General features: G+C 46.1%; 1 protein-coding gene across 1 annotated transcript in view; it reads left to right on the forward strand.

Moving 5' to 3' along the window:
• Nucleotides 1–24,362, forward strand: part of LOC135397502 (venom phosphodiesterase-like) — a gene marked incomplete at its 5' end in the record, with an annotated part of 48,228 nt that overhangs the window by 22,300 nt on the left and 1,566 nt on the right. The window contains 14 exons of the mRNA XM_064629106.1: nucleotides 2,214–2,289; nucleotides 3,189–3,360; nucleotides 6,109–6,219; nucleotides 10,039–10,148; nucleotides 12,098–12,242; nucleotides 12,331–12,439; nucleotides 16,253–16,369; nucleotides 16,428–16,581; nucleotides 18,245–18,311; nucleotides 18,377–18,464; nucleotides 18,536–18,723; nucleotides 19,642–19,848; nucleotides 19,970–20,099; nucleotides 22,391–22,595. Coding sequence (XP_064485176.1) covers nucleotides 2,214–2,289; nucleotides 3,189–3,360; nucleotides 6,109–6,219; nucleotides 10,039–10,148; nucleotides 12,098–12,242; nucleotides 12,331–12,439; nucleotides 16,253–16,369; nucleotides 16,428–16,581; nucleotides 18,245–18,311; nucleotides 18,377–18,464; nucleotides 18,536–18,723; nucleotides 19,642–19,848; nucleotides 19,970–20,099; nucleotides 22,391–22,595 — 1,879 coding nt within the window. The remainder of the gene's footprint in view (nucleotides 1–2,213; nucleotides 2,290–3,188; nucleotides 3,361–6,108; nucleotides 6,220–10,038; nucleotides 10,149–12,097; nucleotides 12,243–12,330; nucleotides 12,440–16,252; nucleotides 16,370–16,427; nucleotides 16,582–18,244; nucleotides 18,312–18,376; nucleotides 18,465–18,535; nucleotides 18,724–19,641; nucleotides 19,849–19,969; nucleotides 20,100–22,390; nucleotides 22,596–24,362) is intronic.

Here is a 24,362-nt window from a genome sequence, read left to right on the forward strand (position 1 = left end):
GTGAAACCGGGCCCCTGGTGACTTCGGCCCGGTTCGAACCCACAACTTTGGCGGACTTGCGACGCACTTCGGATTAGAAGAAAAGTAACTTTAATTCCTATTGGGACAAAATGCACGCTAGCTTATGCGAAGCTTAGAAACTATTTGCAATGCTGAGAAGTAAATTTCCTGTTCATGAGACAAAAAAAAAAGAGTAATTGCGATCTAGGGGAGTAGAAGAGTGTAATTTCTCTCCTATTTACTCCCCCTCTTTTTTTTTCTCTCCATTGGAGTGTATAAGCTGATCCGCCGAAATCGATAGTCAAATCGCCATATCAATAAGTAAGGTAAATTGTGCCACAAGAGGTGCCGTGCTCGTTGTCTGTACGTGTCTCTTCTCTTCGTCCTGCAGTTGTTGGCGCTTTCTCTTTTTCTTCCTTTTTTTGTGTTATTTTTTCTGTCCACGGAACTCCTGCTGCCGCCAATCTTCAAAGTTCAAAAAATACGCACTGCGATTAAAGTTTTTAGCCTTTGCTCAGATATCTTCAGTGTACATTACATACTCCCTTTTCGACATTGGATACGAAACTATAGGAAAACCTTTACCTATGCGAGGACCTCGATATCCCCGGTTGCGAAATCCCCGATCTCGAAATTCACGTTGTCGAAACAAGGAAAATCAAGGAGAATGCTCGATTGCTTCTTAATATGATACGGCGTGTTTAAGAACACAACATCACTATTTAACCACTCGAATTCGCGGGCTCTCGATGTCCGTCCAAGTCGTTTCAACGAACGAAAGTTACATTTTAGCGGTCGTTAGGTTTAAGCAGGGCGGAACAGCACCTTGGTTAGATTATTATTAGGTTAGTCCAAGTTCAGTGTTTGCACTTTTATGTCCAGGTTAGGTCCGCTGTTACCAATTTCCCGCGCGCAACTGTGCACTTTATAGTCAGATAATACTTTATTCAGTTCATTTTGCAACGGGGATTTCGATCGCTTTCGAGGTACACCCTTCACCCGTATCTCTTTACACGTTCTCACGCGCTTTTACTTTTCTGGACGTCTTCTATACAGGCTAAGACGAGTCGGCGCTTACGCGATCCTGGACACAGCAAGCCATTAATGTTCCGACAGACAAGCACTAGCGAGACTGGTGGCATGAAAGAGAACTGTCGCTGTCAGCTGACTTCTTTCCAGCTGTGGTCTTGAACGCAATATGTGCACCTCTTGACCTTTTACGGACAAGTGGTCGTGTCCTTCACTGTGGACGTGTTCGTCCTACGCGAGCATATGATATGGGAAGTATATTGTATATTGTGTATTGAAGTGTATTGGCGCGAGTAGGTCAAGGCAAGAGTACAGGCGTCATTCTTCACCTTCTTCACATTCAGACAAAGGTTTTTGTACAATCACAATAAAACGCTTAACAACAGAGAATTTAATAATGTCAAGATATTACAATCACACTAAAACGCTTAATGCGACCTTTAAAACGCGGCCATTAAATGTCAATTGAGACCAAATTACCTATACCCCTGCCAGACGAATACGTTTAGCGTCAATTTCAGCTAGTGACACTTGCACTTACTGTCATTCGTGTGCTATCACACGGCTTCTTTTAGTGACACTCGGCAGAAAGTGCACTAACGATTTACAAAGTGTGTAGCCTCAACGGCAGGCTCTGTGGCACAGGTAAAAAGTGTGGAGAAAAGGCGAGGGGTCCTGACAGCGCAATATTTATAAACATTTTAATTTGTAATTTATTTTATCTATTTGTTCATTTTATTTTCATATTTCAATTTTTTTTATCCAAGTATTTTCAACAACGTGTCTGTTTTATTAAGTACAATGTGAGATGGTGCCAAGAAAACTTGACATTACTCTCACTAATATCCTGTGAGAATTTCGCGGCCTCGGTGGCCGCCATTTTTGTCTTTGAGGCCAATTTGTTTAATGTTGGAAGAAGAATAACGGGAGGTGTTTGCAAATAAAAGAAAAAGACATTCTGAGGAAGGTATTGTGGCGCACGTCTAAAAATGTTGCCGCCGTTTATCCTTATCTATCGTAATTGTCATCACTTCGTAAGTGCAAGCAAGCGCGTGGTGAAAGTGACATTAGCTGGTTGAAGTGCACTGCACGAAAGTGACGCTAAATCACCCGGTGTGACAGGGATATCAGTTACGGGTGTTTGCTCGGAATGAAAAACCTTCCGCGAAAACTATATTTTTCAGGTGAATCCGAACTGCTTCGGAATAAGACATGGTACGATTACGCCTGCTTCGACCGGACAAAGGAGTGTCCTTCTGGGTATGCATGGCTATACTGACGTTTCACTAACGCTAAGAAGCATTCTCTATGCGCCACATTAGCGTACCGTACGTCATTTGTCGAATTCCGGCACACCGGAATATTGTGCAAATATATTCGAACGAAATGAGTTTTCGCGTGGCATAATGTTTGTTTCGCCACGATACATGTATTCTAAAATTTTCAACTTATACTCATTTGACTGTTGCCAATATCCGCACAAACATTTCAAATACTACTCCCGTTTGCTAATTGCTGTGCAACAGAACAATAATGTTGAAGACGCCCTTATGTTTTCGGCACGGGAGCTCATAGCGATATGTTTTTATATATTTATTTTTTACTTCCGCGTCAGCGCCGCGAAGCAACTGTGGCTATGAGCAGCATACAGACGGGGAGGGGACAGTACAGGAAATATGGAATGACAGGGGGGTAGTATGCGTCCTGGGCCGACTTCAAGGGGAACTGTGCCAACATTCGTCTGGAAAGTCTGGCCAAAGACCTAGGGGAAGCCCCGGACAGCACAACCGGTGCGTCACCTCCCAGTGCCGCCGTGTATATAGCGATATGTGCCGTAAATTTCAATTTCCTGGAAAACCTTCATTCAGAATACGCAAATAGAAAATAACCAAAGGGAAAGAACCACGTTTATTTCCCCTTTCCTTTTCCCCCTCCTCCGCACGTGCCGTACCGGATGGCGGGAAACGTCCCATAAAGGTCTTTAATACAAAACTGGAAAACAGCGCGCACAGCACCATCAAAGGCTGTTGTCTTTCTTTTTTTTGTGTGTGTCTTTTTTTTTTTACTTATGATTAATATAGCTAAATTTATCTACGCATCATATACTTTTCAAAAAAAGCCGAATCAAACCCTGTAACGATGTTTTGTATTTTCCTCAGTTTCGAAAACCCTCCTCTTCTGCTGATTTCTTTTGATGGCTTTCGATCCGACCTGCTTCTTCGTCACCGGGTCCCGACACTCGAAAGGTTGGCTGAATGCGGCGCCAAGGCAGACTTCATGCGGCCCACTTTCCCTTCGGCTACATTTCCGAACCATATGACCCTCGTAACGGTAGGTACAACTCCTGCGTACTGGCACTGCGTCTGTGTTAACCCGCATCACGGACAAAAGAACGACTTTATTGTGAAATGATGAATGGGGAGTTCCATCGCCAGGGGCGATACTCTACCCCATTGCTGGTGGTGATGTGGCGAATGAAATAGCGAGCCCCTTCACAATAAGGATCGAAGTCCTATGGTGTCCAAAAAGGTCAAAAGAGCTTTGAGGGCAGAGCGTTGCTGGGCTGGATTTGGCTGGAGAGAGGAAGGGAGTGTGCGGTAAGGTTGATAGTGTGGGCAATGAAGAAGAATGTGCTCTAGGTCTCCTAGAGCACTGCATACTTTTTGTTAACCGACTTGTTTTCCGTGATACCGCAGATCATCGGTACAATACTGCTGCACGCTACTTGCACGGCCGCATGCTTTCACTTCAGACGAATAACACAGAAGATGCTATATATATATACGGGGCGATGTGCCGCGTAGAAAGGTTACTGGGACAACTTCTTCGCTCCTGCACAGCTGCACTGGCTCCGACGAGCGTAATAAAGAACGCATAATGCAAGACGACGGAGCAGATAATTGGACGCGTAATTGGGCACGAAAGCTTTGTGACTTTAGGAGCTTTTTTGTAATGGAATTGTCTATGGAATAGCATCAAGGGTAGAGAAAGCGTGGCTGGAACGCATCTTTAATATCTGGGTCAGTCTTTATTGTGCTTGTTGCGATTTAGGCACATTTAGTGGAATGAAGCCCAGCACCACAGTGGAGGCAAAAGTGTAGGAAGATGCAGATGACGATATTTGTATCGATATTGTCAATATTTTTTCCAATCCATGCTATCGATGTTTGAAAATTAGCAATATTTCATATCGGATAAACATCGATATTTTTCTCGTGAATATCGATGTGTATCTTACAAAGTATCGACAATTTTCATCCATATTTTTGTTGTCGACTTTTATCGATAATCTCTATTAGTTTTCGATATTTCTTGTCGATGTTCGAATTTCGATATTTTTTGCATCTGTACGGAGGAGCCCATCGAAGTGTAGACGTTGCTCCCAAACATTTGTCAAAGAAAATCATCATTTGTCCCGCGGTGATGCCGGACCTGCGTTTGTAAATTAGTTTTGTGAATCCATGTGCAAGATATCTCAAATTGAATATTGATATTTGTTTTACATTGTATAATCGCTCAGAAAACTCAGTACGAAAAATACAAATCGTGTCAGTGAACACTACGGCGCTTCCACAAATTTTCGAAAGGAACCAAAAAGAAACTAGAGATTCGGATCCTCTGAGTCTGGGTGACGTCATCGAAACTTGGCGTCTCCCTCTCTCTCTCTCTCTCTCTTTCCTGACAACACCGCGAGCGTCTCCTCTCCTCACCCAACGTTGGAAGTCTGACTGTAACTGTGGCGAGGAACCGGAAATTGACCTTCGGGGAGCAATTTATTTATTTATTTATGTATACTACTAGCCTACAAGGCTGATGGTAAGACTGAAGCAGTGTTGCCAGACTAGAGCACTGCACGGGCCCGGGCTTGCCCGAGCCCGGCCCGGCCCGCGGGCTGGGCTTTGCGTTTTTTATGCGGGCCTGGGCCGGGTACGGGCTTGACCACGCCGGCCATGGTCGGGCATGTACGCGATCATATTTCACGAGACTGGACAGCTGAATTTTCATGTCACTTTTTTTTCCCCATTCGGCATGGGATATCACGGTATTCTCATCTGAGAACTATCACTTTTTATATGTGATCATGCTTGTTTCGTGTAATTGGTCTGGATTTCACACGTGTACTCAGACACGTTTGGAGACGATTGGTGCGGCGGGCGCGCTGAGAGTCCGGCACGAGGGTCATTTAGGATAGGTGTTGGGACATATTTCGTTCCCGTGAGAGTCCGGCACGAGGGTCAGTTAGGTTAGGTATTCTGACATATTTCCTTCGGGTGAGAGTCCGGCACGTTAGGTGTTCTGAGATATTTCGTTCGCGTGAGAGTTTGAGAAAGGGGAACTAACACCGGTGCATGCGCAATAGAGCGGAGATGAGTCTCTCTTGAACCGCAAGGTACATATGTATCGCCCACGCGCCGCTGCGCGCTGCCTTCCCAAGCAAGCAAGCACCGAGCTCAGAGCGGCTTGCCGGCAGAGAAACACAGCCGCTTCGTTCGAGTGCACCTCCTCACTCTCTCCACCAATTAGCTGCGTCCTTTTCCTCGCTGCTCTGTGCTCTTTAGTAAATCTAAATACTCCTCTGGGCCTCGAGAACACATAAGAGCAGAGGTGGGCTGGGACCGGGCCTGAGCATGGAAACAGTCGGGTACGGGCTGGGACCGGGCTGGAAATCCATAAAAGACGTCGGGCCCGGGTCGGGTGCGGACCGTAGGTGCCAGGCCTGGGCCGGGCACGGGCCTGAAAATTAGGCCCGTGGAGTGCTCTATGCCAGGCACATTTCAGATACGCGCACTCTGTGACGTCATACCTCTCAAAAGTAGAAATTAATTTTATTATTGACTCCGTTGTCACATAGAGAGGTAATATTTTGGGGCTCGGGATACAGTGTGAGACACGTGGATTGCGAATAGATTGGTTAGGTTAACTCCAAAGACACGAGTTTTAGTCCTTAGGGGAAGTTTAGCGTTTGGAATGTATTCACCCTTTTAAACGGTGTGTGAAGAAGTATAGGTAATAATTTATGAATGAACGCCCAACACCTAGAATCAGTGTCAATGGTATACTTGGCACCTTCCTTTGCAGGGGTTGTACGCGGAGTCTCACGGCACTATTGACAGCAAAATGTACGACCCGGTGCTTAAAGACACTTTTAGAGCGTCCTCCAGGGATTCCAAATGGTGGGACACCGAGCCAGTAAGTGTTGCGTGCGATTTTACTTTTTTAAAATACAATTAGTATGATTTCTTCACTATTAAAGGGGCAGTTTCATAGAGTATGACTTTCATCTCCACAGTGGATAACGCAACTGTCTCGACATAAAAGGCCATGCTTTTATTATATGGTGGAGGGCTGCTTAGCTTACCATGAGCCGTGTACTGGCAGCGCCACCTACGTAAACAAAGCCTGATTACTTCAAAGGTGTGACGTGGTCATTATGAGTCCGCCAATAACGACTTTGCTTTCAGCGGCCGTATAGCTGCGGAGTCAAGCCGCCATGAGCCACGTGGCCTGCCGTTGGTAGCCAGAGGAAGCCTGTGTTTGAAATCGTCTGCGACGGCTCGCTGAAGCAGACGTCGTGCCGACATTATGTGTCCATACGGCGAAGCAATGAGAAGAGGGGTCTTTGGTATCCATAGGTGGTGTTGGTTCTGAGGACCTTCCCAACCCTTCGCCTCTTGGACATATAATGTCCGGGATGTCGTCTGCTTCAGCTACTCGCCGCAGATGACTTCTCCTCTCTTGGCTACCAGTGGCTGTCCATGCGGCTGATGATGTCTCCACTGGCCTTTGTCTCTATAGGTATCTTTGTTGCATAGGCCTTCCCCATAGACCATACGATACAGTCTCTTAAAAGAATACGAAATCTCAAGAGCTTGAATGTAAAACCTTGAACGCAAGACACCGTGAGACAGATTGAGAAGACCTCGTACGGCTCGCGTTAGGGTTAACTTGAACGCCGTTCTGGCCTACATACCCTGGTGATGTTTAGTAGAAATAACCGCCGAGGCTGTTTCGGTCATCTAGTTACAGTTAGAGGGATGACCCTCGTTGTGAAGGGGTTGTTTTCTGCATGCTACGCACAGGATTCCAATGTATTGCTCCACAGACTACAGCGGGCTGGGCGAACGAAATGCATTCTGGACAGGTCCTATGGTCGCGCGTCACAGCAGACGTCAACGCAACGTCGTTTGTAAACAAGGCGTTTACTGTTTCTGTGCACCGTTTCGGGAGTCTTTGGACCTCGGTAGTTATTTTCATCCGATAATCTGATAATCTCGCATCAAACGCGCAGTTTTGTACGGGAGGCCTCGTATACTGCAGACAACTTTTAAAGATGTGATGACGACACGGCATTATGACCACGGCCTACTAGATTATATGGTGTTTTCACATGACGTCAAGCGAACCCGTTTGGCCTCCATGGTGGTGGTCACTTTTTCGGCGCAGCTGCAGGGCTTATCTAGCGTTTGCTCGAAAACGAAGCCTTTTGAATAGTGTTTTGAAATCCGGACGCGTCCGTACCCTTCTTTTATCCCAAAGGCGCTTCATCATTGTCGTTCTCACATTTTCTTTTATGAAAACTGTGGTTGTCGCATCGAAAAATAGCGTAGTTTGTCATCTTGCAATGCCGCTAGCACGGAAAGTGACCATCAGTGGGAGGAGCTTCCGAGCATGCCACGTCACTGTCACGTCACAATGTGACGTAAGTGAAAGCTCCCTATAGCGACCATGTCATAATCGGCAACCCCTATGAGAAGCGCTAGAGGCGCTACTCATCGGCCCGCGAGATGTGCATCGTGATTGGACAATAGAAATTTGAATTTTGAACGCGCAGAAGCGGACGTACGACTACCGTAGCAGACGACAGCAACAGCTCCTATGAAAACGCGTAGACTGATGGCGACAATCAACTTTAGAAAGAGGCATGTTGAATTGAATTGGATTGAATTGAATTTTATTTCACACATGGTGTGAGAAACTATGGCTCATGTTTGTTTCGTGGGACATCCGCCGCCTGTACAAAAATGCTAAGGTAAGCTAAAGTAGAAAGTACTGTGGAAATTGAGAAAGCAATACCGGGGCCGATGAGTAGCGCCACCGCTAGCCTCCAAATGCGGCGCTGGGAAGGGGCCCATATGACATGGTCGCTATAGTCTAGTATGTCGTGATTATGACACACTGAGCCGATGCGATTTACTTAAACTGAGGACAAATGGGCTTGCATGTCGCGGAAGAAGTATAGTTTACGCTGGCAAAATACGTTCATCTCTTGGCTTCATGCCGATCGGAATACTCGGCAAGCGCTAAAATGATATGCAAACAAAGTCACGTGACCTAAAAGTGACGTTTCCTATGACGTGTGACCAGGACAAGACGGCAGTTTTGCGAAAAGCACCTGCTTGAGGGCAGGTACAGAAATGGCGGATTTACGAGGGACGTTCAAATCAAACCGGGACTTTCTGTCTCCTGAGTGTACAAATGACTCGCGCTACTTCTTTTTCATCATTTTCACACGCCTCCGCGTTCACCACGTGCTCGTCCAAAGTTTGTGCAAAACAGAAGGCACATGCTGGACAAGATGGCCGACAACGAGGTGAGCGCGCACATTGAACAGCGAATTGTCATGAAGTTTCTCGTCTGTCTGAAGGCGTAAAGTCATCTAAAATTCACAGAAGACTTCAGGCTCAGTATGGCCACGATACACTTAGCCGCAGCAAAGCGTTTGAGTGGTGCAAACGGTTCCGAGACAGGCGTGCGTCAGTGCAGGACGATCCGGGCCGGGGCGGCTCAGAGCCCAGTGTCAGAGTTCCTGACAACATCCAACTTGTGGAGCGCCTGATCCTCAAGGACAGACGTATAACATGTCTCGAACTGACTCGAAAGACGGACATTTCTGTGGGAACGTTGAACACTATCATTCATGAACACCTCCAGTTTCGGAAAGCCGGGCCTCATCACCAAAGAAGTCCCTCCTCCTACAGGACAATGCACGCCCGCATACCACGCATCTCACGACACGCACCTTACAGGAACTTGGCTGTGAGTTGCTGCCACATCCCCCTTACAGTCCAGACCCCCAGCAATTTCCATCTCTTCAGGCCACTGAAGGCGTTTTTTCGGGGCCGCCACTTCAGCTGCGACGACGAGGTCAAGAATGCGGTCCGATCATGGCTGCTACGCGCCGGTAAGGATTTCTACGCTGCTGGCATCCAAGCCCTCGTGAAACGCTGGGACAAGTGCATTAGTGCAGCTGGAGATTACGTGAAAAATAAAACTAATTTCTCGCCTGTAAGTTCATTTTACTTTTGCGAAAAATAAAAAGTCCCGGTTTGGCTTGAACACCCCTCGTATGTCACTCCTGTGATGCTAGACGCTGCCAGGGTGGCTCCCTTTCCGCTTCACTGGCTACATAGTGTAAGGTGGATGGCAACGCGGAGCACCGGCAGGCTGTTCGAAGATATAGCCTGCAAACAATGCAAAGGACACTCGGAGCCCCAGATACTGCCCAGGTATTCCCGAGCGACATTAGAATGTGTGACATGTCCTTTAAAGCTGCAAAGGACACTCGGAGCCCCAGATTCTGCCCAGGTACTCCCGAGTGACATTAGAATGTGTGACGTGTCCTTCAAATCTGCAAAGGACACTCGGAGCCCCGGATACTGCCCAGGTATTCCCGAGTGACATTATATTGTGTGACGTGTCCTTTAAAGCGCGGCGATAACCCCGCAGCATTACATGAAGACGATCTTTTTGTACAGGTGTGTGAAACAGCTGTAGCCAAAGATTAGACAGATGGTTACCCTAGTTGCAAAATTGCAGATTTCGGAAATCGATGTAAGTACATAGGTAGCTTGTTCGCCTCGCCTCGCAGAATGCGGAAGTGACGACATTGCTCTGTGGTTCCGGTAGAATCCGAGCATTTTCGGCGGTCGGAGTTGGTCTGAAACGACAACCGAAACAAGCAAATCGCAATGGGTCCGTTCTTTAAATATGAGAAAACACATATTTCAGATATGGTCTACAGTGGAAAGAAGTGGTAAAAAGTCTTACACGTTCTTCTGGCCAGGCTCAGACAATAAGATCAACGGAACCAGGCCGAGCAGATACTTCAACTTTCCAAGGTGACTTGCCTTATGCCAGACTGTGTACATAGACGATATACAGGGTGTCTCAGCTAAGTGCGAACATATTCTTTAAAAATATATATATATCACTTTTTCCGAGATGGAATCAATTGTAACATACCATATGCTGAAAGGCACTTCTTAGGAGGACATTAGCAAACTCCTAAGGCAATGTCTTAATTAACTTTCAATAATTAACTTTTTAATTATACAAGCTATGAAGTTGTCCCAATGAGAACATCTGGTCCCTTCGGTCACCTGATACCGGAGCCATTTTCAGAACAAAAATCGGTTCGATAGATCGTCCGCAAAAAATTAGTGAAGAAACACCATTTTCTCCTTTATTGCTCTTCGATCGTTATTGTGACGGGCTCGTTATTTTATTCCCCACATTCCCACCAGCAATGGGGTAGAGTATCGCCTGTGGCGATGAACCTCCCCACTCTCCAAAGCCAAAATAAAGTTGTTGTTGTTGTTCTTCTTCTTTATTGTGTTCATTACACATCTTCAGAGACGCGACTTTCCTTCACCCCCAATGTGAGAGAGTGAAAGAGCACACTATCGCCTCTTGCGTCCTGGAAAAAGATTAAAAGAAAACAGAAAATGCAACCCAAGATAAGGGCAGTTCCGATAGAGTCACCCGTTACACTTGTTTTTGTTTTGTTTCGGCAAGTTAAAGCTCATCTTCGACGCATGAGGCGGCACTGTGCTCCTTCACCCTCTCACACTGGGGGCGAAGCAAAGACGCGTCTCCGAAGATGCGCAATCAACAAAATAAAGAAAAAAAATTGTGTTCCTTCGGTAATTTTTTGCGGACGATCTGTTGAACCGATTTTTGTTCTGAAAACGGCTCCGGTATCAGGTGACCGAAGGGACCAGATGTTCTCATTAGGACAACTTCGTAGCTGTTATAACTAAAAAGTTAATTATTGAAAGTTAATTAACACATTGCCTTAGGAGTTTGCTAATGCTCTCCTAAGGAGTGCCCTTTAGCATATGCTATCTTGCAATTGATTTCATCTCAGAAAAAGTGATATATATATATATTTTAAATATGTGCATGGCCGAAGTGGATAATGTATTTTGTTTTGCTGACTGAAGTCACTTCTATATGTGGCCACTTCCTTCACTGCGGTATGGTTGACTAATCTAACCGACTCGGCAGTTAAATTTGTCGTGTCATAACTAATACTTGCTCAACCGATATAGTACCACTGCGGACTGGAAAAATATATTTTATTTCGCATTACAGATCAACCTCGCTGAAGAACTCTGTATACAAATGCCGTCAATCAACGTTAGGCGCTTCCACTAATTTTCGAAAAAAGAGTAGTTTCGGATTCTCCAAGAGTAGTTGACGTCACCATGGTGGCGTCTGTCTCCTAGCAACAGCGCGCGCACCTTCCCGGTCTCCGCTATCCTCCCCATTTTGTAAGTCTTCCAGCAGCCGTGGTGAGGAGACGGAAATCGACATTCAAGGAACAATGTTGCCAGACATGCAAAAGATTGTTCCAAATGATGACGTCATAGTTCTCAAAACTAGAAATTTATTTTATGATTCTTCCGCGTCACCAAAAAAATAATAATATTTTGGGAGAATGCAGTGTACGACGCGTGGATTACAATGGCATAGACTCAATGTAATTTCAGTTATTTGTACCATAGAGGCGAGAAGGCGTGCGGAACGTAAAGCAAGTCATTCAGCAGAGTATAACGCAAAAGTGGCAGTAACACCAACTGAAAACGAGTATAAGAACGGTACAATACGGTAAATGGACAGACACATTGATAATCATCAAAGCAATGCGTTCAGCAGTATATTATTTAGAAAATAATATAAAACGAAAGAGACAAGTTTATGATTAAATTCAATAGGATAACGAAGGCAGGAGATTTACTCTGCCCTCCAACGGCCATTGTCGATAACAATCTGTTGTCCCGTTTAGGTTCAACCTCCCGTCTCTAGTAACTCAAGTGGAAGTAATCCTATCATGGCTGGACCTCCCGAAAGAAGATATACCCTCCTTCATGACATTATACAGTCATGAACCTGACAGCGTCTTCCATATGTTCGGGCCGGAGTCAAACCAGGTACTTTTGTTATTTTAAAAAAGAAAAAGTGCCGGAGGAGTTTGATTGTGCGGTCGTGTTTGTAATTTTGCTTGCTACCGGTAATTAGGGCAACGAAAGCTTGGACCGTGTCGAGAAGATGTTAAATCGTCTCATGTCTGGACTGTACGAGAGAAACCTTCTTGGCTGCATCAACATCATCGTCGTATCCGATCATGGTATGTGAATCAGTGAAACGTGTAGTGTACGTAGCTTCCGAGTGGACCTTTTTCACATACGCGTTGTATCCTAGCGGCTGTCCAGCGAACCACGAGCGTGTCAAAAAAAAAAAAAAATAAAGAAAGAAAGAACACGTGGGCAGCACAAAGGACCAAAACCGGTCCGGACTGGGAATGACGAGCTCGCGCCGTTCGTGCGGTCTCTCAATTGGTCCCCACTTCTGTCGTCCCCATACTGCGCCATCCAGAGGCGGCGGAACGTTTTGAGTTAAGGGGGGACAAGCCCCTGGTTGCCCCCCCCCCCCCCCAATGTCCCAACCCAGATGCCCCGCGGTAGATTTGTTAGAGACACTGCAGCTGCTGATGTAGATACGCCGGGGAAGGTGCTCTCTTTGGTTCGCTTTTCGAAGAGCTGCGTAAATGCTTTTGACTGCAGCGCTCACTCTTCTGCGTTTTTCCTCGGTCTTCTGCTTTCTGAGCCAGAAAGCTTGCGCTTTTTTTTTATCACTCATCTTCCTGTTGTCACCCAGCTGTAATAGCACTGCGGATTGCTCTGGGGCCTACGCTAGAGCGTGCTATTTCTCCCAAGCAGCACGAACCGCCGTTTCTCTGATGCAAGACGCCGTGTCTACGTGCCAGACTACCCGGCACCACGCACTTCATGCGACGCGCGAATATGGACTAGAGCACTGCACGGGTCTAATTTTCAGGCCCGTGCCCGGCCCAGGCCCGACGTCTTCTATAGATTTCCAGCCCATACCCGACTGTTTCCATGTTCAGGCCCGGTCCCAGCCCGCCTCTGCTCTATGTATTCTCTAGGCCCGCGGGCGTATTTTGGATTTACTAAAGAGCACAGCTCAGCGAGGAAAAGGACGCAGCTAATTGGTGGAGACTGAGGAAGTACACTTTGCGTACACGCTGTGTTTCTCTGCCGGCAAGCCGTTCTGTGCTTGGCGCTTGCTTGCTTGGGAAGGCAGCGCGCAGACGCGCGTGTCGATATGTATATGTACCTTGCGGTTCAAGTGAGACTCATCTCCACTCTATTGCGCATGCACCGGTGTTAGTTCCCCTTCCGTTCGAAAGTCCGTCCCCTTAGTTCGAAATATGTCAGAACACCTAACCTAACTGACCCTCGTGCCGGACTCTCAGCGCGCCCGCCACACCAATCGTCCCCAAATGTGTGTCAGTGTACATGTGAAATCCAGACCAATTACACGAAATAAGCATGATCACATATAAGAAAGTGATAGTTCTCAGATGAGAATACCATGATATCCCATAACCAATGGGGGAAAAATTGACATGAAAATTCAACTGTCCAGTCCCGTGGAATATGTTCGCGTACATGTCCGCCCATGGCCGGCGTTATCAAGCCCGTGCCCGGCCCAGGCCCGCATAAAAAACGAAAAACACGGCTTGGCCCGCGGGCCTGGCCGGGCTCGGGCTTTCGGGTAAGCTGGGGCCCGTGCAATGCTCTAATATGGATGCGCAGCTCCCTGTGCAGCTAGGAGCTGCGTACACTGTAAACTTTTTCACACCTTAAAGGTGTGCGCCATGCACATTAAACCTGGTTGCCTAACATTGTACCTCTAGGTTGATATTTTACAAAATTTAAAAAGCGCATTACAAAAGATCAGGTGTCAGTCCAATTCTTGCTCTCATTATGTCTTGGATATAGTAGATACGTGCTAATGCATATATGAATCGCTAGCGATAATCGAGCACGTGCAAGTGTCTACAATACTGTTCAACAATGTTGAGACTTGAAAGACTGAATTTTTGGAGGACAGACAGCATGCGAGTAAAGAAAATTAGTGCTAAACCGTACTCCATTATGATGTTACCAAAATTACACCAAAAAGGGTGTGCGCAACGCACATTATTACACCTTTAAAGGTGTGAAAGCGTTTACTGTGTATAGCGTTATTCGATTCAGGAAACTGAAACGCAAAGAAAAGTGCGGCTATTGCACACGAATACTTTTTCAGTTTGACTACGGATTTCACAAGGTGCATGATCACAGGATTGTTTGCCCCTGGATATTTTGAATTAGCCCACTTGAGCCCTTTTCCACCTGGTGATAATGACGATTTTGCGCCCCTCCCCTAGGAATATCAGGGGGGACAATGTACCCTTGCCCCCCCGTTCCGCCTCCCCTGGCGCCATCTAATGAAGACAAATATAACCCTGTCCGGCGCCTCAAGTTCATGCGCATGCGCATAAGCCATTGTGAAATTGTCCAATAAAAACACACACACATAGTCGTTTCGACATTCGATTCGGAGTTCAACCTCAATATGTGATACGATACGTCGGTTTGTCTCTGCGCAAAGGAGAAGATAAAGCTTGAAGAAATCACGTGACCAATTATCTGTGCACTTACAAGGCAGTAGTAAGGGAATATTCTGAGAAAGGGACCAATGAGGTCGCTCCACGGGTAATGTGGGAGAGAGGAAAACTGTGGAGATGGGGAGACAGCTGACCTACTTGCGCGGCGTATCATTCGAATTGGTTTTCGAAAAATCCGAATATTCGCCCAGCCCTATTTGTAACACTTTGAAGACACAAATGGTACCCGAAGGCCCTGTTGTCCTGTTGACGCGAGTACGTTGGCTATATATTTCTCAGAAATCGCATCAATCAAAACAGTGAAAGCCAAACAGTTGCAGAGTCACCTCTGATCTAGTTGCACGGAGAGGGTCCTCGTTTTATGCCCTTTCGTTCACACTATTTCATTAGAGCTGACATTTTGCTTGACAGCTGACCTTTTTGCTTATTTTCTCTGCAGCTGGTTGGGTAATATACAGTGGGGAAAGTCTTTTACTGCGAGCGGGAACAATCGTCCCTAGAAACGCAGCCAGCTGCAGAGAAAACAAGCAAAAAGGTCAGCAACAGCGACTAGAGTCACTAAATAGGGGTACAGAGTATCGCTTCACTTTTCCCCGCAGGAGCTGCCGTTCGGTGTCCGCGATTGGGCCGATCGTGTCACGTGGTTTCTCCTTCCAAAAACTCGACGTCCATGTTGTATCACCTCCGTCTAAAACCGGTTTCCTGGGTTACGGACTAGCTCGACTGCCCGTTCTTCTCCACCGGAGAAGGGCGAGATTGGCGTCCCATTGCTAGGCGACGCAGCCGAGCCTGACTCAAGATGGCGGACTCGCTCGCCGGCATGGCTCAGTGTCGCTACTCTGCCCCCTATTTAGTGACTCTAGCAGCGACGTCCTAGGATTCACATACCGGTGCTGTAAGAAACAGAGAGGAAAGAAGGGCAATAAAAAGAGAACCCTCTGTGCAACCAGATCAGAGGTCCCTAACCCCCGGCACTCAAAATTTTCTCCAGCTCTCCAGCTCCAATGTTTGTAAATAAACAGATTTCTCTCTCTCTCTCTCTCTGACATGAATATGCTCGGCACTAGCAAGCTCGTAAGATGAAAATTTACCTAGGTGATCGATTAAACTTTGATATTCATATTGTCCATAATGTTGCTCTGATTCAGCGATTGTTTATTCATCTTTATTTATGACTACAATAAACGTTATCAGTTGCTCTCAATTACTGTCATTGGAGGTATAGGTTCCCCCGTTAACGCAGCGGGTACGTGCATGTGCCACCGCGTATTAAGTATATTCGGAATAGAGTCAGCGAAAAAAGAAACCTTTTCGCTGTCTTACGCGCCCTGTCCATAGCGTTCCGCTAGCTACGCCGTTTCAGTGTGTGCATTTATTAACAAGATTTTACGATGACGCTCATGAAATATTCCACAAACAAACATCAAATGGTGTTCCAAAGCACACATTATGTACCCCTTCCAGGTATGGCATCCTCCGACGAATGGAAGTGGATATACCTGCATAAGTATGCAAACTTGACGAACTACCGTTCCAGAATGGGTACTCGGACGCGTCTGGCTCCCAAGGAAGGCACTTCAGGTATGTCCATGTCAGTTCTGTTTGTCTCTATATTGTGACGTTTCGTTTTCCTTTTAAGCTACATCCGAGAGCCTCATAGAAAGATTGCGATGCGCCAATCAGTCGTTCGTGGCGTACCCAAAAGCGTGGCTTCCGAAAAGGTACCACTACTCGGATCACCGCCGCATCGACCCCATAGTCATCGATCTTGCAGAAGGATACATTACTGTAGAGTGAGTATAAACGTATTGCGCATGTTAGTGTACCGACGAGACTCTGCAAGAGTGACGCATCTTTGTTTTAAATTCTTGGCCGTGCGCAAGTAGCATGTCAATCATTGCTCCTTCTCTGGCCAAAAACTGAAAGACGGAGGACGTCTCCGACAGGAGAGGACAGATGACGTTCTCCAGAAAAAACTAGTGACACTGCAAGCATTGAATGTCAGCGTGGCAACCTGACTGCTGTATCTCATGCAGTTACGTCGGTCTTGAGGTAACGGGCCACAACTAGGTGTCAACTTCCCCATCATCATCATCATCATCTTTGTTGTTGATACGCTATGTAGGAGGTCTCTTCAGCCTGTTTCGCGGTGTCTCGCGTTCAAGTCTTTACATTCAAGCTTTTGAGATTTTGTACTCTTTTGAAAGACCACATTCCTATGGCCTATAGACCTCTACCTGAGAAACGTCATCATGACGTTGGTAGACAGACTGAAACCGAAACAAATCGGAAGTGGAGGGCTGGGTTCCACGAATGGGCACTTCTTCGCTGCCTCCTATTGGAAGAAAAGTAGGACCCAAGGTCGCGTCCCTTTCAGGGACCATCATAATCCCCTCAAGACCGTCGCTTTCTGGCGAAGACCTTATTCGCCCCTAGCTTCCAGCGTGGTTCAACTCTACCAAATTGGTGGCGCTGTCGAACACTATGACGTCATTTGTTTACAAACAGGGAGAGGTCTATTGCGTCGGAAGTGTCCTGCAAAAGTGCAAGTGCAACGGCATGCGATCAGGTAGCCTGCGATGGCGTTGGTGACCTCTTCGGACGGCACTGACTAAATCTGCCGTCGCCGCGCCGAATTCTCTCGAATTTTTCAATTTTGGAAGAAACAGTTTTGGAGGTGCTCTTTTTGTTGCCGTCTAATGAGCTAGGGCCCGGAAGTTGCGGTGCTAAAAAGCGTGGAAATATGCAGACATTCAGGCCCTCAAAAACACCAGAATATAGGCGATCAAATGCAAAAATATGCGCGTTAATCTGGCGCGCTCTTTGACTTCGTTGGCATTTCAGAATGCTCCATCCAGGTACCGGTACCGTACAAGCTTTGACTTCTAGTACACGAATGCTGAGGCAACCTATGATCCACGCTATATTGAACAATACTTTTAGTTTTCCGCCCTCGATGGTCTTGAAAGGCCAAGAGAGGCAAAATATTTTGCTCAAATATACATGAACCCATTCTAGAAAACCGAGGTACTAAAGGAAACCAAACTGAAGAAAGGAGCAAAGGGCACAAGCACGCAGAAAGGAAAAAGCAAAATACAGCACTCGGCACGAGCCTGAAAGGCCCACTCGCACTTGCACGTCAAAAAAGAAAGAAAGAAAGAAAGAAAGGCTGGTATGCCATCTATAAAAAAATTTAAAAATGACCACAACTTAACAGAGTCGGTAAAGAGACGGGCAACCCCGAAAATGTCGCATTTACACGCTTTTAGGCGGTTTTAGGCATTTTTGGGCAAATGGGTGAAGTTCCGGGCCCTATACTAATGACAATCGGAAACCCATTCTATGGCTCCTCGTTTAGTGCCCTCCTGTGGCACTTCGAGGAACAACACTTTTGTTTCTATAGTATATGCCACCGGTGCTTTTAGTTTACTCTGTTTGTTTTGCTTGTGTATATAGGGAAAACAAAACGGTGAAAGAGGCAAGCGGCCTGCACGGTTACGACATTATGCTTCCCTTGATGCAGGTAAGGGACTCCGAAGTAAACCACGTATTCCATTATTAACCCGCTCGTTCGTCCTTCACCCGTAGGGATTTTTCCTGGCGTACGGAAAGAATTTCAAGCAGAACGTTTCAGTCCGGCCATTCAGGAACGTTGAGGTGTATGGTTTGATGGCAGGCAAGTCTTCTTGCAGTGGGATTCTTAGCTTCGTAATGCGTGTTTTGAAAAATGTGCGCTTTCTGGTGAAGAAATCCTAAATATTACCGCGAGACCCAACAACGGCACTCCCGGGGCGCTCCACTACATTCTGGAGAGTCCGGCCTCCGAACCACCCAAGCCTGATCCTGTAGTGCCGTTGCGGCAATGCGAGGCACCAAAGAACCGTGCGGATGAAACTGAGGAGGATGGATGTACCAAGAAAAGTAAGAGCGTAAAGGTAATGTAGTGCGGCTAGGTCCAAGTGAACAATCGCTAAATGACCATTACATCCCACCCTATTGCCAGTCGCTTATAGCTGCGTCATAGCTTCCATGGAACATTCAAGAAATTTCGTGCAGTTCCACCGAGTCTTGCGCGCATCACAGCACCGTAAAGCATGAGAGGCACTTGAGCCCCATCGCCGCCTGCAAAGCCCACACTGCCCCCTATTGTCTTGTGGTCTCCCCTCGGAGTCGATTTTGCTTTTTCTCCCTCGTACGCCAACAGGAGACCGCTCCGGCAAGACTTTGAGATTGCAGACAGGTGTGCCGAGAGCAGTAGAGAACACGGAAAGCGAAAGTAACCAACTCATCCACGAAGCAGCAATCGCTATTTTGTGTATAAAGCTACTTTCTGTTTTGGGCCATCCAACACAGCTCTCTCCGTGATACCCCTCTTCGACCCCGTGATCGACGGAGTGCTTCTTAACGAGCCATCTTCAGCGAAAATAAATTTGCATGAGGCTCTGATAGACTGCTAGGTGAATAAAGCAGTTGTCGAGCAGTGATAAGGGCCGCATTCGGTCCTCGACTCGGCCCTCGACCTACTCCTCGACTTGAGGAAATCCTTTGCGCTTTGCTCGGGCACTACACTGTAGTGCTGGCGTGTCCTTGAAGCACAATGGCTCCTGGAGTTCAGGGTCGCATCTTTCTTCCGTTCATTGGAGTCGAGGTGGAGTGTAGAGTCAAGGATCGTTTTAGAATACGGCCGTGGGTTCCATTTCGTTTCTCCTTTTAGAGAACGTAGTTGTTATTTTCCCTTTTGTGTGAGTTTGCGAAAGTCTTTCCACACAAAAAAGTAATGTATACAATTATGGATGTGCAAGCACTTGTTTCATTAACGCGTAATTAATTCACACGGTATTTACCACACTAAGAAGGAGCTACGGAAGGAAACCAGCAAGAAAGGAAAGAAGAACAGAAGTAAAAATAAGCATACGCCATGGGGAGAACCACAAGTGACAGTCGACGACGGCGTCTCGCCAGGTCCATGCACTCTCGTCAATGAAGATTACATCAGTGCATTCGACTGTACTTTGAAGCTGCCTGTCTGGAATGCCTTTACACTCGACAGCACGGTACAGGTGCGTCACGCTTTTAATTACCTTCTTTTTCTATTTATATATTAATTAATAGTGCGCCGTTTTATTGGCCGGTAGTACTGACATATGGTATTGACCTAAAGTATTATGGATATGCTTTCAGGGCCCTACAAAAGCACGGGAAGAAATCACGTGGCATAGAGATCCCCGAGTGAACGATACGACGTGCAATGAGTATGGTAAAATTGCGTGCTTACCATCGCCACTATACCAGGTGCCCCTCTTTCCACCAGGCAAGTCGGCAGGCGAAGTTTACGGATACTATAGTGACGAAGGAACTGTAGTTTTAGCTCTAACACTATGATCTAAGAAACTATATGACACTGCATATTTGGAGAACGCAACACAACAAGACACAAGGATCGAGTATACGGAGCCTATACACTCTGCTCGTGTATAGTCCGTCCATGTGTCTTGTTGCGTTCTTCCAATTTGCACAGGGGCCAAAAAGATTTCTCTGCAGAACTTGGAGATACAGCGCAACGACGACGTTAATCTAGCCGTCTGGGGAAATGGAGACCTCATAACGAAGACGTTAACGCTAACGCACCATGTGTCGCATTTTCACTCCGCTATGGTTGTCAAATGTTTTTAGTCCCTACAAAATTTATACCTGTATACCAGTGACGTAGCCATTGGGGGTGTCGGGGGGGGGGGGGGGGGTTCAAACCCTCGAAATCATACCTTTGGTTGTGTATTTCACACAGGGAAAACGGAAGTGAAATCCTCGTCGTCCACGTAAAGTTCCCCTGGAACCCTGCCCGAAATATTTATTTAGAAATACTACTGGCCGCCCGTTGGAGGCCCAAGTAGGAGGTACAAAATATAGAGAAATTACAAACAGCAGCATTATACAAAGGTAAAACTTCAACACGCATCTCGTGCATACATATTTGGATACATCTTCAAGTACGAGTATAACATACATTTCATGTATTACCACGTAAGAGAACGTTAGTGACGTTGTTAACGAAGCAATTGCAGGTGGGAGATAGCACAACGCCTTCTGGTAGGCTATTCCACTCTCGGACAGTGCGAAAGAAAATATTTGTAACAATCATTTTTGGCTGGAACACATCTAAACTGGCGATTATGCGTAAATCGAGTACATCTCACAGTAATTGGTGCGACGTAGTCTTCGGGCATTATCTTAAAGTTTCCACTGACCAGAAGGTAGAAAAATTTTAAACGATTTATGTTGGGGGGGGGTCTAGTTTTCAGTGCACTTATAGCCCTGATCTAGTGTACAGTGTATCTGTATAGGGATCATCCCTTCTGTGCTTATTAAAAATAAAACGTAGTGCTCTCTTTTGTAATTTCTCATCCTATCTATGTTGATCTGTGCGTGCAGCAGTGACATTACCCTATAGATCCCCATTAATGCTGTGAAATGGAATAGCAGTAATGCACACTAGAGGAGTTGATAAAATGCCCTATGGGGATGTAACTGTCATGCCATGCAGAGCTTCTGGCTTACGTTTCGGCAATGTTCGCGAACTGATTTCTGCAAATTTCCCTCATTGCATCTGTGTTCATTTACAAATTAAACTGATATCAGGCCAAAGGACTAATTAATTGCCCTTAATGGAATATGCTGCCTACAGGGACTGTTTTCTTTCGACATCAGCTGAAAGGGTGCCAACTACCCATTTTGCTCTGCAGGTTATCTCACGTAATCTCTGTAGCAGATATTATTGCCCATTGCGAGATGACAAACTTCAGAATGAGGCACAAATACCCGTCCAGCTTCTGGCTTACATTTCGGCAAGGTTTGCAGACTGGTTTCTGCAAATTCCCTCATTACATCTGTGTTCATTTACGAATTAAACTGATATCAGGCCAAATGACTAATTAATTGCTGATATCAGGCTCCACTCTTACCCCAGACAGGGCTTGCTGCCCCTAAAAAAAAAAAATCCTTGCGGAGCCCCTGGTAAACTTGAAGCAAAGTGTCTCCGCAGTCACAGGGAGTGTTAAGCATTGTCTGGACGGAGTAAGCAGTTTAGAGTTGGAGTACAGGGGAGTGGAAATATAGTGCATGGGAGTGACTTCCAAGTGGGGAGGGTAGCAGTAACAAAATGGAGTAGCCAACTTATAGGGTGAGTAAGAATTCTAGCCGAAGGAGTAAGTTTTAAATGCGGGGAGTAACACAGCAAAATGGAGTTAGAGGAGGGAGTAAGCATTCTGGGCGACGGAGTAAATTTCGAATGTGGGGAGTAACAAAAATTAAATGAAGTAACTTATAGGGAAGGGGGAGTAAAACTGAGCAGTTACTCCCCCGTTACTCCCTTTTTTTTAGAGTGTGGGGATCCCAAATAACGTCAGCATAATCAAAGCAAAGGGCGTATATAAGTCCTGTAGGCTGTTGATTTTGTTTTGTGTTGTTGTTGCTTGTATAGGCTGTTAATATTCTTCTGGTTACATCATTGATGTATTTCACCAACGCGCTCTTCTTGTCGCTAACTGTGACACTCACAACCAAAAGCACTCGATTAATTGTGTCGTTGCTTCTCCTTGTTCATAGAGTTATCGTCATCCGGACACGAGGAGGAAGCGTCTCTGAATCCCAATTCTTTGCCCATTTACTTTAACCATTCCTTTGCCGTAATGCAATACATGCGCAAACAAATCTCCTTGTGGAAGAAGAAGTACGGTTCGATTAATGTCGTCGTTGGACCTGCCTTCGACGTGCATGGGACTGGTAAGAGGCCATCGCAGAAGGACATCTTGTAAGTATCTCTTCAGCCTTGTGGTAACATACAGGGTGTCCCAGAAAACGTGTCATTGAATTATGATAAAAAAACTACGTTACCTAGAATCATGCGGTCAACAGCATTTGTTCTTATTAGGTTTTTGCCACCTCCTAATGTGAATGTCATGTACTCCAAGTTTAATTATGTAAATATTTGCGAACTGAACTCGGAAATTTGCCAAGTAAATGTCACTTTTTTACCCCACCAATATGAAGAGCGTGCCGAATTCACTCAAATCCATGATAATTCACAGTGATATTCACGAGCTATCCCATCAGAAAAAATAGCCGAATATGCTTTTCGGGGCACCGGACCATAGTGCGCGGTGACGTTTTGAGCGCAATCGCTCTCAGTGCAACGAAAGGAGGTTCCGAAGCCAGCCCAGAGAGTGATAGTAGAAAAAGTAACTGTTCCTAAAATTGGGAGAGGGAAAGCATTATCCCAGCGAAAGTCGAACGTGATAAGCCGTGGCTGTTTTATCTCTTTCCGCGACATCGGGGAGGGCTGGGTTTCCAACCTCCTTTCGTCCGACTGACAAAGATTGCGCTGAAAAATTCATCGTGCGCTATTCTGTGCGACCTCCGTAGGGCATGATGTTCGGCTATTTTTTCCGTTGGGATAGCTCCTGAATATCCCTGTCAATTATCATTAATTTCACTAAATTAGACACGCTCTTCACATTGGTGGGGTAAAAAAGTGACCTTTACTAGGCAAATTTCCGACTTACGCTCGCAAAAATTTACATAATTAAACTTACGTTACAGGACATTCACATGAGGAGGTGGCAAAAACCCAGTAAGAACAAATGCCATTGACCGCATGACTCTAGGTGGTGTAGTTTTTTTTATTATAATTCAATAACACGTTTTCTGGGACACCCTGTATGTACATTAATAGGACACATGGAAGACAGGGCACTCCTGTGTCAGCGCTGGGGGTGACATGCATTTACATTGTGATGTTTTCAGTGTAACCCAGCTCGCACATAGTCATTACAGGTTTTATGGGGTACCAGGGGATTGAATCACGTGAGACTGACCAGAATTTGCCCAATTCGTCGTTTGTTTTCCTTTCGGAAAAATCGTTGAATTGTTCTATTCCCGATAGGTACCAGCTCGCCTGCACCCTTGCACTTCTCCCGACAGGGCCTACTCAAAAGTGCTGGTGTATCAGAGCGCAGCCGTTAATTAACCTTTATAATTTATCTTTATAATACGTGAAAATAGGTTGACCGCGGAATTGCAAAGTTGTTGGCATCACCCCTGAGGAGTCTCGTCCGCAGGCGTTTTTCTGTGCTCTAGTACAAAGTATGCGAAAATGCACAACTTTCGAGGCGTTGCGCGAAACTGGCGGCCGATTTCTTTTTGTATCCCCCTCTCGATATCGCCATCTCTCAAATGACATTCCTCAAAGCATGAAGCACCCCCACTTCCTAGTGTCCCAGTCGGTACCTCTATTTTTTGTTTTGTTAGAGCCTGTAAGGACGTACCACACTTATCGATCTGCGGAATCAGTGATTTTATTTCTGTTATATCTGCGTTGTTCTTGCCCAAGCAGCACAATGTACTGAAAGTCGAGTGCAATAGGGGTGGATGGGTAGGTGGAAGATCTTGAACAGACTCTTGAAACTAAGAGACGTTGATAAGACACATACCGTCCACCCCTATTATAATAATTGGGTGTTTACGTCGCGAGACAACTGAGATCATGAGCGACGCCACAGCGGTCGGTCTGTGGATTGCT

This window comes from Ornithodoros turicata, chromosome 6 (genome assembly GCF_037126465.1).
Source record: "Ornithodoros turicata isolate Travis chromosome 6, ASM3712646v1, whole genome shotgun sequence".
NCBI lineage: Eukaryota > Metazoa > Arthropoda > Arachnida > Ixodida > Argasidae > Ornithodoros > Ornithodoros turicata.